Below are 15,571 nucleotides of genomic sequence, written 5' to 3'. Positions count from 1 at the left end.
ATGCGCCATTTTGTCCTCAGTGTCAGGTGGCAAAAAGTTCACTGGTGTGATGAGGTTTCTGTCTGTGCATTGTTTTGACACTGCCTGATGGACTCTTGGTTTGATACGTATAAATGGCGTTCTTCTCAGAAACGACAGGATACAGTGTACCATCCCCCTATTTTTTCTTCCATCGTTCACCTTGTATTGGCCAGCGGGACTCTGTCACCAAAATGAACAGGCAGACCCTTTGCTTTTTTTGTTGTATAGCTCTGTCTGTCTACAGCTGGTGTTTCTCAGTGTTATCAGGTTATCAGGCCCTTCCCAAGGACTCACTCACCATACTGTATGTGTGTATCTACACCTACTTTATCCACATCCAGCAGAACATATCGGAAAACCTGTGGTCTCATCAACAGTGCAGTTCAGTACAATAGTCAGAATGAAGACATCTGAGACCGTTTGGCCTTTGACCTGGGTGGTAGGTCCTGAATCGTGTTCCCTAGAGTGTGGTTCATTCTCTCTGCTTGATTATTGCCCATGGCGTGATACAGCGTGGTGTGAGATTTCTCCACTCCAACTAACAGGAGAAGCCCTGCAACTGAAAAAAGCTCTCAAAGTTTGCCCTTTGATCCGAATGTATACATGCAGGGAAACCATACACACCAGCACTGATGAAGATGATGAAAGTATCCTCCGCTGATCTGCAGTTGCTGATTGATGTGTCCAGAGGTCACAGCACCCATTTGGAGTGGATTATTTCCCGCTCCACCACAAAGAAACATCCCCACGCAGTGCGCTGATATTTAGCTTTTCATTTGGGGATATCTGCAGTCTGCAGTTTTGTTAAGCACAACACACAAAAAGAGGATACAGATTCGTCAATTGGATATTTCCAGCTGCCTCACTCAGCGTAAACATCAACTGAATAACATTGAAATAATGGTAAAATAAAATTCATAAAAATAACATTTCCATTACAATAACTAGAGGTCGTATAGTGCCATTTCTGTGATGTCTTACATCCTGCCTGCAGTTGTGTTAATCATAACACTCAAAAAGAGGAGACGGGTTCGTCAATAGGATATGTTCATATGTCTCCACTACTGCTTGGCAGGACCAATCAGTACAAAGGAAATAAAAAAAATGAATTTACGCTTACGTTAAAGTTCTATAAAGTAAACTATTATACAACAGCATTTTCATAACTTAGGTTATATTACATAATTTGCGATGTCTATATAGACAGGTCTATACATTAATGTACATATGATGTTTAGAATAGAATAGAAAAGCCTTTATTGTCATTGTATTTCTACACGGCATTTTGAGTGAGTTTATGATATATTAGTATAAATTCTTAACATTTTATACACAATATGAACTTTTTTGTTTGTTGCACAGTTGTCTATGTACCTGCGTCTCAGTGTAAACATCAACAGAGGAGACAATAAACACTTCAGTCACCATGGAAACGGCATCAGGCCAGAGGTTATAAAATATCTCTAAGAATCGATAGTTAAATACATAAATAAATGATTACATAATGATGACATAAAAATACATACAGTACATAAACAAAGAAAAGACAGACAGTTCGCTGAAACTGAACTGTCTCTCTCATCATTACACTGGGTTGGCTGGATGTTACAGCATGACATCACCCAAGGAGTGGTCAAGACACATGCACTCTGATACACAAAGTTGTCACTATCATTTAGTTTGAAATCTCAATCCAAAACATTTTAAAAAGACCTACATAAGGGTAGGCATCGCTCCATAACGTTGGCATAATGCTAAGATGCTTCCATACTGACGAAATACGCCCAACCGTAGTACGGACTATTACTGAACAATACATGAGAGCATGCGTTACAGTTCATACATGTAATGCATTAATACATTGAGCAAGGATTGTTTATGTCTTAACATAAAAGTATTCCAGTTGTAGGCAAACTTTTCTGAATGTTTCCTGGCTTTTCTTGCGATACCTCTGGCTGTTAACATGTGTCGTCCTCATACTGATCCACAGGCAATGCTGCAATTGCCTCTAGTGACGCGCCACCACATTGATTTGGGCAGAAATCGATGGAGGTCAATCACAAAACGTTTGTTTCTGAGTGGAAATTGGTGCGAAATGGTGCCGCATGGGGTGTTTACAAATCGTAGCACTTTCTAGAGGTATGGGAATTCCCTTTTACGTAAAGCTGCACAATTGCTTTTTTTTGTTGTTATTGTATTTGGTAGCCTAGTATAAGCTAACATGTTGAGAGATGGCGAGTCAACAGGCTAGGCTAATATTCAGTTGCCATTATGAATGTTAGCTACCTAGGTTTATGTTAAAGCAGATACAAGTTAAACATACCCTGTGTCGTGGAGTTCTCAAGAAACTTCTCAAGGCAAACAGGTATGAATATATTGAACGGTTTATTTCAGAGGAGTTAACTACTGCTGAGCTGGTCCATGGAGCATCTAAAAAACTCATAAGGCAAGAGCGATCAAGTCCCCAAGCTCTTTTTAGAGATCTAGCCACCTCTCTTCTTCCCTGTACCCCTGTTCTTGCTTACCTAATCAGACTTAACCACATCGAGAACCTTTGGTACATCTATTTTTAACAGCGTGCATATTGCACAGTTTCCTGTGATAACAGGTGTCTCGCTTTTTCAGGTATGGAGTCTGGAAACTGCCTATCTTGTGGTCTCTTGTGGCCTTTCAGAAGCGTCTTAGAGGAACCTGTGACCCCGTCATGGCCTCTCAGATGCGCAGGCTTCTCATCTAACTGCTACTTCTATTTGTTGAGATTATTCAACAATACAGTCATAAGTAGGTAAAAATACGGCACCTGCTTTATAATAATAATAATGAATTTTATTTATATAGCACACTTTAACAAACAAAGAAGTCTTGGTCATGTAGCTGGAGGGTGACGACCTTTTACAAGACCTTTGCTAAGAAATGCAGGTTTGAGATGGGACGGTTGTTGGAGATGTCCTCAGGATCCAGATTGTGCTTTTTAAGCACAAGTTTGATGGCTGCCAGTTTAAATATATTTTCCACCATGCAGGGTATAAATAGTATTGACAAATTAACTTTTAAGCCCTTTTTTGACCGGAGATAGTAAATATAATTTAGTAAATATAAAACAACATTAATGACCATAGGCTGAGAAATGTCCAAGTTAGAGGGAGTTTTATCCCGGAATAACTGCGGCTAGCAATTACCTTGCATTGGTTTGCCAGTTTTGCCCTGACCAACATGGCGGACAGCGTTTACATTTATTTGTTTATGATACTAATCCAGCCATGGACCATGAAGTCATGGCAGAGGGTGTGTCGTGTAGTGAAGTGGGGATGTCGTGGTAGTGCGAGACTGCAGATAGACTACCCTTATTAGTGGTGCTGCATTGTTTCCTGCTATGTTTTTACAGCGTACTGTTCCTTTAAATTACGGTGTCTCCACGGCCACGGTTGTCTTCAAACAGGAAGGTACAACCAACCGATGAAATCGCTTTCTCAAACCAATTTTTTAAAGGAATGTCATCGAAGAGATAAGGTCATTCTACTCAAACGGTAGGTTTGTACTTTTGTTTATAACTGGCCATGCCACAGTTACAAAGATGAATGCTGCAGAAAAAAAGCTGACAGAGTTGATTCTTTCGAACATAACACTGTGTATGGTTTTCCACAATCTACGTTAACTATTGGTGGCTCGCTAGGATACTTCGTTTATAAATGTAACGCTAGGACAGTTAACCATAGTCCATAATGTCGAACAATAACACGGGCATCTGTGGTGGGGCTGTGTAATTCACTAACGTTAATACGCTTTTCGTCTTTACGAAGTGACTTTAAGCTAGGCGGTCTACTACAAATCCGTATGCGTTGTGAAGGCAAAATCTGGTGCTGATGCTGTTGCAGGTGGTATGGTTTAAATGGGGATTGGTGATGCGTGTGTAAGATTTCGTTCCCCTTCATCATTGTATTTTCACAGAACCTCTAGGAGCATGAAGCGCAACAACTAGATGTTTGGAAAGCGAAATGGGCCAAAAGTATTTTTATTAAAGATTTTTGAAGGCCTACTATCCGCCCCAATCCTCCCTGCTGCTAGTTTGAAATATCTTGGTCACACATATCTTACAATAGCATAATAAGTTGTCTACATTTCTTTTAAAGTTTGGATGTGTAATGTTTTTTGTCGTTTTGTTGTTGTTGCAGTGATCAGGTCGCATTAAACTGTGTGTGTATGACTAATGTGGGTCTCTAGTAACTAACAAAATGCTAAATATAGTGTCTATAAAGGATGAGTTTGGGCTAACTAACTATTGCTCTGAGGACAATTCCCTGTTGAAGAATGCCACCCTCGGCTGTGAATAAAATGAAGCCTCTGCTCACTGTTGCGTGTTTGACTGGTCTTTAAGAATTTTGACCACAGTCAGGGTACAACAACAGTGCACAACTGGCTGGCTCCAGCGGCAACACGCCACCAGCTGTACCCGGGATCCGTAAAGTTAAGTTTTAATGTGAAGGCGTGGAAATGAACAGAACACCACTCCAAAGCGGTGTTTAGGGACACATCATTTCTATTCTTTGCGTTGCATACTTTTGTTATTAGGCCTATCTTTCCATTGATTAAGTTGCATTACATAGAGTATTCATATCAAGACTCACGAGAGTAGCTTATAGTCTACAAATGAATGAAGCAGCACCTTGTAGTTGCTCCATTTATCATATAAGTTTTAGGATGATGGTGCAATACTATTTGGTTTCATTTCATCAATACAATAGCTTAACTATAGTTCACAGAACAGAAGGCAGTTCAGTGAAGGCAGTTCAAAGAGTTACCCGCAGCCAAGTTGAGGTCGGCGTTCGGCATGTCCATAGGTACAGTTTGAAACAAAAAAACTGTATACTGAAAAAAAGATGTGGTAACGTTGAAATGAAACAAAGTGCAATGGTGTATGCATTATTTTTCCACCAAATTTCATCTTCTAAAGCCTATGCTAAGCCTATGCTTTAGACGGGTGGAGTTTTAAAGGGCGACTGAGTGACAAGCTTGTGCAGATGGGTGTGAACGTCCACCTGGTATCCTGGATCACCGACTACCTGACGGAGAGGCCACAGTTTGTCAGGCTGAAAGACTGCGTGTCTGAGACTGTGTTGTGCAGCACCGGCGCTCCACAGGGGACTGTGCTCTCACCTGTCCTGTTCACCCTCTACACATCGGACTTGACCTACAACACGGAGTCATGCCACATCCAGAAGTTCTCTGATGACTCTGATTCTCTAAGAGCCTCCTGCCTGGTTCTCCCCACTCCCCTTTTCTGATGCCCTGCTGATTATCACCCCCAGAATATTTAATTTAATACATTAATAATATATTATTGCACCTTTCAAATATTTACAATCTCATTAGGCTATATCATTTCAGGTACTATGACATTCTACTGGTGGACTGGTAACAGAGCTGATGCACTTCCTGATACTAACTGTAAAGTGATCATTTGGTGCTAAGGGGACAGCATGTTGAGGTTAGATGGTTGTCTCCTGCAGACTTGCAAACATCTGTAAAGTACAATTAAAATAAAGCTTTGGTCAATTAGTGTGGACTTGTAGGAGCAAACATACATGGGGATACAAGGGAACAAATGGTCACGTGTTAAACATGTAGTACCATGCATGTCATCATATGTTCATGGGTATAACGTGTGTAAAACTCATTTTCAGTGTAATATTTTTCAAGACAATAAGTGCAAACATGAACATTAACACAGCCACTGACCAAGCGACATGTTTGCTTTAACTAGAGACACCATGAGTAATGGACCTGTAGACTGCGTGGTAAAGACTCCAGTGTCGCTGCAGATTGGAGATACAGTGACGGACACACTGCGGCCCGGTGTCTACATCACAGACATCGTCTTTCCAAATGGAAAACCCATAAAGGTACAGCTGCATGCTGTCAGTCAAATTGTAACCGTTGAAAGTGCATTGATCTTGCAAGGAAATTCCGACATGGTCAATCAATCAATTTGTTTATTTGATCAAGAGGGACAGTGTACATTCATGAACATTAAGATGTAAATGCACCCAATTGTAGCCAAAAGGCTAGTTTCCATTGGCAGTCCCCCTGCCAGAGTGAAAAAGGCTATACAACCTAAAAAAAAAGGCAATAACGTTCATTAACATTCACTCGGGACGATTTGAAGTGAATTCATGTGTAATGACCCTATGAACTGTCTTCCATGTACACATGTTCATTCATAATTTATACTAATAGCTTCACCTTTATTTTATTTAATATATATATAATACATTTACTTAGAAAGAGAATGTTCTGCATTTTCTTAATTTCCCATCAAAGTTTTTAAACGCCCCTATGTCATTGTGGTGTGCTGCAGATTCAGGAAATGTTGTTTAAGAACTACTACACAGCCTTCCTGTCGGTGCGTTTGTTACGGAGAGAGGATGGACATCAGGATGGTGCAGCCGCTGCTGCCAAGTGGGTCACCTGTGTGAGAAACCTGCCACTCATGGCCAACCCCCACACTGAAGCAGGATCACAGGACTACTTCTCGCTCTTCAGACAGCAGGTCAGAGGCATCGCCCCCCCCCCCTTAAAGCAATGTGTTCCAGTGTCCTCACCTTTCACCTCACAATCTGTCTGTCAATCTGTCTATGCTTTGCAATCAATTCAATTCAATTTTATTTATATAGCGCCATAACAATACAATTGTCTGTGGCCCAGTACTAAAAAGGTTTTAATTCATACAGTCAATTGCCAGTCCCTCTCTGAAAGCATGTCTTCATGAAATTGAATACATTACTTTACTTGTTCAGTCTTTCACAAGTCTCATTCTGTTGTTAAATGCTCACTAGATAGCTGCACTTGTTTATTCATATATATATATATATATATATATATATATATAAAGAGGAGCCTCAATATACAGTATATATATATATATATATATATATATATATATATACTGTAGATAATAAAATAGTAAAATGAGTCTTAGAAAATAATTTACAGTCTTTTGCTTGGAATGTTTGGCTTTTGTGGCCTTAATCTTTTCAAATGGAGCCTCAATATACAGTATATATATATATATACTGTATATTGAGGCTCCTCTTTTAAAATGTATATGAATGTTGGTGACATAATGTTTGTACATTGATGCAGAAGATTCTTTTGTTGAACTCAATTTTTGGCCGTTCTGATAAGGCAGTAGCTTAGTGTGCTCTCAGTCAAAATCTTAATCTGTTTGTTAATGTCTGCGCTATCTGTCTTTATGAGTGTTCAAGGCTTGGTAAGGTAGATAGGAAATACACAAATAATAATTTAGCACAGTAAAGCCAATTTCAACGGTGATTTGAATGAATTAGAGCCAAGGACGTTTCCACTAAGAGTAAATTGTAGTTGGTTTTATTCTTAATATACTGTAGGTACCCTAGAATAATATGAGTGTACAAAGGTCATCACAAGGGAGGTCCACACATGTTCTTTAGAATGTTCATTTTACAACAACATCAGGATGCCAAGCTATTCTGACAAACTAGGTCAATAAACTATGCTATCGTAATTAGCGTTGATGTTTCTTAATGTTTCCAAATGACAATGCAGCAGGTGTGTCTCTCTCTTTCGATCCTAAACTAAAGATATTAGATTCAAAAGTCGCTGGCTGTATTGTGTATTGTCCATTGCGCATTTTGAATAGATAGGCAGGTTGTCGGTGTTCAGCAGTTCAGCAGCGTTTCAGAGGAGGTTATTTGTGTACTGTTGAAACGGAATAGTAGATAATGCAGATACACTGAGTTTAACAGTAATTTTCGCTATTGTAATGTTATGTTAGACCTTGCTAACTTGCTGTGGTGTAACTTTGTTACCTTGTTGGTAGTATTACCTCAGAATAATGCTGACTTCATGGGTGTACAATATGTGTGTAAAACTAATTTTCAATTTGTGTAATATTTCTCCTTTTTAACAGTGTCTTTAACACTTTAAGTCCTTTTGTGACAAGATTATTAGCAATCCTAAATCTCGTCATTTTTCCCAAATAACATTTATTTCAGTTTTGTCTTTAGCAGGAGGTTTTGAGACATCCAGGTATTAATCTGGTCACCATAGGGGCCCCTAGTGATTAGGTGAGAGGGCTATATTTGAGTGTCATATTAAATTCAAATCTAAATTAACAATAAGGCTACAGTAAGCACTGATCAAATCTTGCTAGCTTATGAACTAATGTTACCCAAAACCCTGTGTCTTAAAACTTTCCTTCGCTTTTGGTCACATGCCATGTTTTTTCACATAGTATAGTTGAATAACAGTGTGTTATGACTGGTATGGATAAACCTATTTTACAAATGACCTTCCAGAAGTTTTTTATGCAAGTGTTTCTGAAGTTCTGGAATTCTCCATTTAAAAAATAAAAATAAAAAAATGAGTTGATGTACACAAATAATTCCTAGATGAGGCTTTAGAGCTAACTTCCAACTACAAAACCAACCCTACACTCTGCTGTTTGCGCAGTCCACACCAGTCTTCCAGATTTGACAGATCAATTGACTTGACCCAACAGCGTCTTTGGTGTATTCCTCATAAGCTGCTGGATAGAGGTTGTAAAAGCAGCTGGTTGGTGTGCCTGACGAGCCTTTGTGACACTAGAGACTGACAAGAAAAAAAAATCTGCTGTGCTTTGGAATGCAACACCAGATCCAACGAGAGCACCTCTCCACCCACTCCTCTGGAGTAGTGTTCCCATGGACCTCAGGGCTCTTTATGCATAGGTCCATGTGAGGTGTATATCCATAGAATATTATCAGGTACATATGACATGACAGCAGTTTTCCAACACTTTTTTTTTAACAAAGAAACCGTTCCGCACACCCACTCGTTCCCACAATCATACAACTGAAGGGCAAATGGAGCTGAGGGTCAAACTTCGGCTCTGCTATTTGATTGTTTTCCATACCTTTTTGGAATAACCGAAAGGCAATGTCTTCCCATCAGGGAGCAACCTTCTCTGGTCAAATACTGCACGCTGCACAGAAGCTACTGCCTGACCGTGTGTAAAGTGAAATCTTTCTTGTTCCTCACAGTTCTTGAACCTGCTGTGATCATTTCGTTGGACACAACAGAATTCTGGATAAAGCCTTTTACCAACCCCAGCACAGAGTCAAAATTGACTCTGAGAATTTTCATGAGTTTGTGTGATGCCCTTGGCTTTCAGCACTACTCTGTCTTTCTTGTATTTTTAAAGCATATGACTTAGATTGGGCCTGAAGAAACCCAGAGAGAAACCTCTGAAATAGACTCGCCTTCCTTGAGCTCGTTTGTTAACCCACTGAGACAGGGAGTGGGGTGTAGCTGGAAATCTCTGGGTTTGGACAAGTAAACAACGCTGTCTGTACTGCAGTAGAGGGCTGAGGGTTTGGACATGTAAACATGTAAACAACGCTGTCTGTACTGCAGTAGAGGGCGGAGGGTTTGGACATGTAAACATGTAAACAACGCTGTCTGTACTGCAGTAGAGGCCTGAGGGTTTGGACGTGTAAACATGTAAACAACGCTGTCTGTATCGCAGTAGAGGGCTGAGTCTCCCAACTGTTCAAGGAACCCATAAAGGACAGCTAATCAGAACTGCATCGCAGCATTTTGTTTAGTTTGCTTCTGTCATTGGCTACTACTCTCAGTGGCAGTTTGCTTTTAAAAGTAGGTTTTCTCCAATTGGAAGAAGATTGTATCCATGCCTACTGTAGTTTACCAATTATTTCTTTTTAACGAAATTTGTTGGATTCCATGGTCCATGGTAATCTATCCGAAACGTCACCGACCTAGCCCTTCTTTGCTCTTATTGCAGGCCTAGCCTAATCTCTCCAATGAACTCTTGGTTTGTTGTTCATACCATGACTGCGGAATAGCAACCAGGGTAAGTAGAAGAGCGGTACAGCTTCTGTACCAGACGGAGATGCCTCCTGTGAGGATGCTCTCCATAGCTGAGGAGTAGAAGGTCCTCAGGATGGGAGGGGAGACCTTGAACTTCCTAAGCCTCCGGAGGAAGTACAGCCGCTGCCTAGATGACTGTCAGGTGTTGTGTGTGGAGGGTCCAGGTTAGGTCTTCAGTGAGGTGCACCCCCAGGTACTTAAAACTAGGGACCCTCTCCACAGGCTCCCCGCTGATCCTGCTTCCGCCGGAGGTCCACCACCATTTCCTTTGTCTTATTGACATTTAGGGCCTGATTGTTGGACTGACACAACAGTGCCAGGTCTGCCACTTGGTTCTGGTAGGGCTGCTCATTGTTTCCGGAGATTAGACCCAGCACCACGGTGTCGTCGGCAAATTTAATGATGGAGGTTGAGCTTCCAGAGGCTGTGCAGTCATAGGTGTAGATGTTATACAGCAGCGGGCTCAGAACGCACCCCTGGGGGGAACCTATGTTGAGGGTCAGCGGTCCAGAGGTTGGAGATGGCATTGTCTCTGCTTCTGTTTGCTTTGTATGCAAACTGTAGGGGGTCGAACGAGCTGGGCAGGGAGGCGCAGATATCATTTTTCACCAGCCTTTTAAAACACTTCAACACAGGCAAACCAACTATATTGATATCATCATTATGAAAGGACCTACCAAGCACACACCCAATGAACTTGTTTTCTTGTGTCACAGATGTTAGTGGAGCCGGATGATGTGACCTCAGTTCGGCTTATTCTACGACAGCCTTCTTCAGCCTGGCTGAACTTCAACATCGAAGAGATCAAAATTTATGAGTGTGCAAATGAGGTGAGAGCAGATGACATGTTGGTGCACACAACCATCAATCAATAAATCAATCAATTCAATCTTATATAGCGCTTCTCTAAATACCCGAAGTCGCTTTACAGAGTCCAGAGTCCAGTAGTCATTCATACACAGTCATACCGGTGGTGGTGGTAAGCTACCTCAGTAGCCACAGCTGCCCTGGGGCAGACTGACAGAAGCGTGGCTGCCATTCAGCGCCAACGGCCCCCTCCGACCACCACCAACATTCACTCATATCCATACAATGCAATGCATGCACCGTTAGACTGCTGTGATCTGTCTACCTGTGTTGTGTGGCTTGGAGATGATTGGGACATTTGGATTGTTTTGCTGTCCTCCAGGATGCTCAGACAGGTGCTCCTACCTGGCTTTCATCCCTCACACCTGCTGATGAACCTCTTCATCTGCAAGTAAGTTCTTTATATCGTAGCTTTCATTTTTCTTTGCACTGATTCAGAACAGCCTATAAAAATATAGCCTAAATTCAATTAAATTCAATTTTATATATATAGCGCCATAACAATACAATTGTCTCTAGGCGCTTTACAGAGCCCAGAGCCTGAACCCCCTTAGTGCAAGCACAATGGCAACACGGGCAAGAAAAAAACTCCCTGTTAGTCAGGAAGGAATCTTAAGCAGAACCACGGCACATAAGGGGGGACCCATCTGCTTGAGGTTGGCTGGGTGGAGATATCATTTATTTAGCCATTTCCTCTGTATTAAATGAGTGCTTCATAAATGCCTAATTCTGAAATAGTATTAAACAGTTAAGCAATGTGAGACTGGAGTTAGGGAACGACCAACAAACTCAATTTGACCAAAAGGTCCAGGTCTGTTGATGGCCAAGCGCAATATGTGCATTTGTTCATTTCATACTCAATCAAGAAACAAAAATCAAAAAATTAAAGTTACATAAGCATGAACAATTTTGTCCAGAAGTTAAATAAATAGGAATGAGAAAATGGGATTATGACCAACAACTGTCACCTTTGGCGTAAGGGGGGGGGGGGGGGGGGGGCAGACAGCTAGGTGTAGACCTCAAACAGACAGTCAGAACCCCTCACTATTCATGTTCCAGGTGTAGACCTCAAACAGACAGTCAGAACCCCTCACTATTCATGTTCCAGGTGTAGACCTCAAACAGACAGAGGAGTCAGAACCCCTCACTATTCATGTTCCAGGTGTAGACCTCAAACAGACAGAGGAGTCAGAACCCCTCACTATTCATGTTCCAGGTGTAGACCTCAAACAGACAGAGGAGTCAGAACCCCTCACTATTCATGTTCCAGGTGTAGACCTCAAACAGACAGGAGTCAGAACCCCTCACTATTCATGTTCCAGGTGTAGACCTCAAACAGACAGTCAGAACCCCTCACTATTCATGTTCCAGGTGTAGACCTCAGGAGTAGTGGGGGTGAGGAGCAATGTTTCCACATCCATCAGCAATTGGAACATGCTATAAGGGAGAGAGAACATTTTTGTTAGTAGACATGTTAGGCTTGGAAGGATCAAGTCAAGTCTAACCAAGAGCTACTGTACCCTTCAACAGTAGAGTATGCCTGTACCCTGAGATAGTAGAGTATGCCTGTACCCTGACACAGTAGAGTATGACTGTACCCTTCAACAGTAGAGTATGCCTGTACACTTCAACAGTAGAGTATGCCTGTACCCTTCAACAGTAGAGTATGCCTGTACCCTGAGATAGTAGAGTTGTACCCTTCAACAGTAGAGTATGCCTGTACCCTTCAACAGTAGAGTATGCCTGTACCCTTCAACAGTAGAGTATGCCTGTACCCTGACACAGTAGAGTATGCCTGTACCCTTCAACAGTAGAGTATGCCTGTACCCTGACACGGTGTCATCTAGCATTCAGCAGATGTGGGCTTTGACTGAAGTAATGCAGTCCAATCAACAGCATCTGATCTAAAAAGATCTAAAAATCACACACAACTTTGAATAGACAATCTACTTGGAAATGGAAAAATTAGGGGGTAACAAGTCACCTGCCACCACTGGTCTTCACCACTTATTTCCACGTCTATGTCAGGCTTGGAAGGCTCAAGTTAAGATTTACCAAGAGCTCTTTAGGTCAAATACAAATCAAGATGCAACTTGTATGCCTCTACTGCAATCTACACTTCATCACTTCACTGCTAATCACACCAGACCTATACAGCTATGTTGCCTATTTGTTGATTTTTTTTTTATCTTGTAAAGTGTCTTTGGGTCATTCAAAAAGTGCTTTATACTGTAAATGAAATGTATTTCTTCTTCTTCTTCTTCTTATTAGTCTAAAGCATGTCTACTCACATTTACATTTACATTTAGTCATTTAGCAGACGCTTTTATCCAAAGCGACTTACATATTTGCGACTTACAATGTATACACATTTTACATTTTACATTTACACTGATGGCACACTGCACATCAGGAGCAATTAGGGGTTCAGTGTCTTGCTCAAGGACGCTTCGACAGGGAATCGAACTAGCAACCTTCTGATTACTAAACGACTTATCTACCACTGTACCACTGTCGCCCTCATTTCTGATGGGAATATTACAGTAATCTTCTTGTGGTTTTGTTGAAGGGACTTCCAGACCCTGAGACAGTGTCATCTAGCATTCAGCAGATGTGGGCGTTGACGGAAGTAATGCAGTCCAATCAAACAACAGCATCTGTTGGCCGTTTTGATGTGAGTCTTACAAGATCTAGAAATCACACACAACTTTGAATTAGACAATTTACTTCATAGATTCGAAAATCTACATTGCCACTAACATAAACATGCAATGGTGGTATATTAAGTTAATTATAAGTATAGGATTTAATAGTAAACATATCATCTCACTACATTGTTTAAACTTAATTGACTGCTGATGGAAGTGTCTAGCCCAGGATTAAACATAAAAGGATAGTTCACTATACAGTGAAATTTCTGTATATATTCACTTTTATGTTCGTAGAAATCCATATTCTTTTCTATATAATGGCAGTGGATGGAGGCTGTACTGTTGCAGGTATCTTTACATGTTTTCATTAATGCAAAGATCACTACAGAAATGAATGACATTTCTATGGACAAGAAGGGGCCGGGACCTGCGTCCGTCTGCATAATGCAGTCTGAGTCCCTCCCAGCCTGTCTTACAGCGGCTCTGATAGGACACCATTTTATGGAAATAAGCTCTTTGGATGCTCTGTCAGCTAACTCCTGACGCCTTACATAGGGGGAAAAAAGGATACAATTCAGACAATGTACAGGTTTCCACCGGCACAAGGGTGAATAGATGAGAGCAGAATTTCCATCGTTTTATGACCATTCTTTAATCCATTTCTAGAAAACAGAATTTGATGATTTTTGTATTGGGAAACAAAAGTAAATCATTTGGGACTTCTATTGTGTGTCTGCACGTGTCTTGTTTATATAGGTGGAAGGAACAATGACTGCTCTTTAGACATTAGTTTTCCTGTGTGTTCACAGGTGGATGGCTGCTATGACATTAACCTGCTATCTTACACATAGCACATGTCGAAGATGGGCACATGTGCGGACTGGAGTTCCTAAAGGGTATGAACGCTCATTCCTGGAGACGGAGTAGTACATAACAGATCAACCTTAAGTTTATTTCATCAAGACTGTTGACACCTGTCCATGACAAACAAACAAAAGTGCATTCTCCGGTGACATTATTCACTCCTCCTAGAAGAAATCCCAACAGTTCATCTAAGTAAACAGATTCTAATGATGCCTCATCACTTTGTCTGTAAAGCAATGCAAAGTGCTGTTCATCAGGATGAGGAGAAACCATCTTTTGTAAGCAAACAATGTTTGAAGCTAACTTAAAAAAAAATCACAATTCGATAGAGTTTTTCAATTTGCAATTTTACTTCATGCATCATTATGTCCAGTACCTCTGGCATTTAAGTCAATGTATTTTAAATATCTCTGTATACTTGTATATATTTGAATGTTATATATATTTATGTATCATATCGTATACATATTTATTGCCATTCCCCATTTAATGGCAAAACATATTGTGACAAGACATTGGGTACTATGGGGAATAGGCCTTCTCTGTATATTAATAAAGCTCATATATTAATTAATGTTCATTTGTGTTGTACATTTTAAAAAACCACACCAGTTGTGCCAAATGCTTTAAACTTATAAACTGATGTTAATTGATTTAAGATTAGAAAAAAAACAGTAAAGCAGTTCCAGCCCTAAAGTTTGGTTGTGTAATTCACTTTTAGACCACTCATAAATACAAATGCACAACTGCCATTTGATGACAAGCTGAAGGATTTGGAACTGACATAAGATGACCTAAACCAGCTATAAATCAGGGTTTGCAAAAGCATTCCACAAGTCAGAGTGGTAAAATGCTAAGACTTGCAGCATAAAAAAAAAAAAAATAAAAAAAAAATATGGCCTCAAGCAGATAGGCCCCCCTTACGTGCCGTGGTTCTGCTTAAGATTTCTTCATGATTAACAGGGAGTTTTTTTCTTGCCCCTGTCGCCATTGTGCTTGCTCTAAGGGGGGTTCAGGCACTGGGCTCTGTAAAGTGTGTGTGTGTGTGTGTGTGTGTGTGTGTGTGTGTGTGTGTGTGTGTGTGTGTGTGTGTGTGTGTGTGTGTGTGTGTGTGTGCTTGCTCTAAGGGGGGTTCAGGCACTGGGCTCTGTTAAGCGGCTTGAGACAATTGTATTGTTTTGGCGCTATATAAATCAAAAGGTAACGAACCTACATTATTCTGGTGCCCGTGTGAGGCTGGTACATATTGTACATGCAAGTGATTG

General features: G+C 40.8%; 1 protein-coding gene across 3 annotated transcripts in view; it reads left to right on the top strand.

The window, feature by feature from the left end:
- Positions 1-14,880, top strand: part of nicn1 (nicolin 1) — a 30,749-nt gene extending 15,869 nt beyond the window's left edge. The window contains exons 1-7 of one of the 3 annotated variants that reach the window (XM_031568547.2): positions 2,711-2,802; positions 5,783-5,921; positions 6,377-6,568; positions 10,641-10,754; positions 11,114-11,182; positions 13,361-13,465; positions 14,252-14,880. In XM_031568547.2, coding sequence (XP_031424407.1) covers positions 5,790-5,921; positions 6,377-6,568; positions 10,641-10,754; positions 11,114-11,182; positions 13,361-13,465; positions 14,252-14,293 — 654 coding nt within the window. In that variant the 5' untranslated portion in view covers positions 2,711-2,802; positions 5,783-5,789 and the 3' untranslated portion in view covers positions 14,294-14,880. Of the gene's footprint in view, positions 1-2,710; positions 2,803-3,377; positions 3,549-5,782; positions 5,922-6,376; positions 6,569-10,640; positions 10,755-11,113; positions 11,183-13,360; positions 13,466-14,251 lie in introns of those variants that run through there. The other 2 variants (XM_031568545.2, XM_031568546.2) reach the window with 2 other exon arrangements.
- Positions 14,881-15,571: the final 691 nt, after the last annotated feature.

Source organism: Clupea harengus, chromosome 5, assembly GCF_900700415.2.
Source record: "Clupea harengus chromosome 5, Ch_v2.0.2, whole genome shotgun sequence".
In the NCBI taxonomy this organism is placed as follows: domain Eukaryota; kingdom Metazoa; phylum Chordata; class Actinopteri; order Clupeiformes; family Clupeidae; genus Clupea; species Clupea harengus.
Note: the sequence above shows the minus strand (reverse complement) of the source record. Positions and strands in the feature narration are given on the sequence as shown.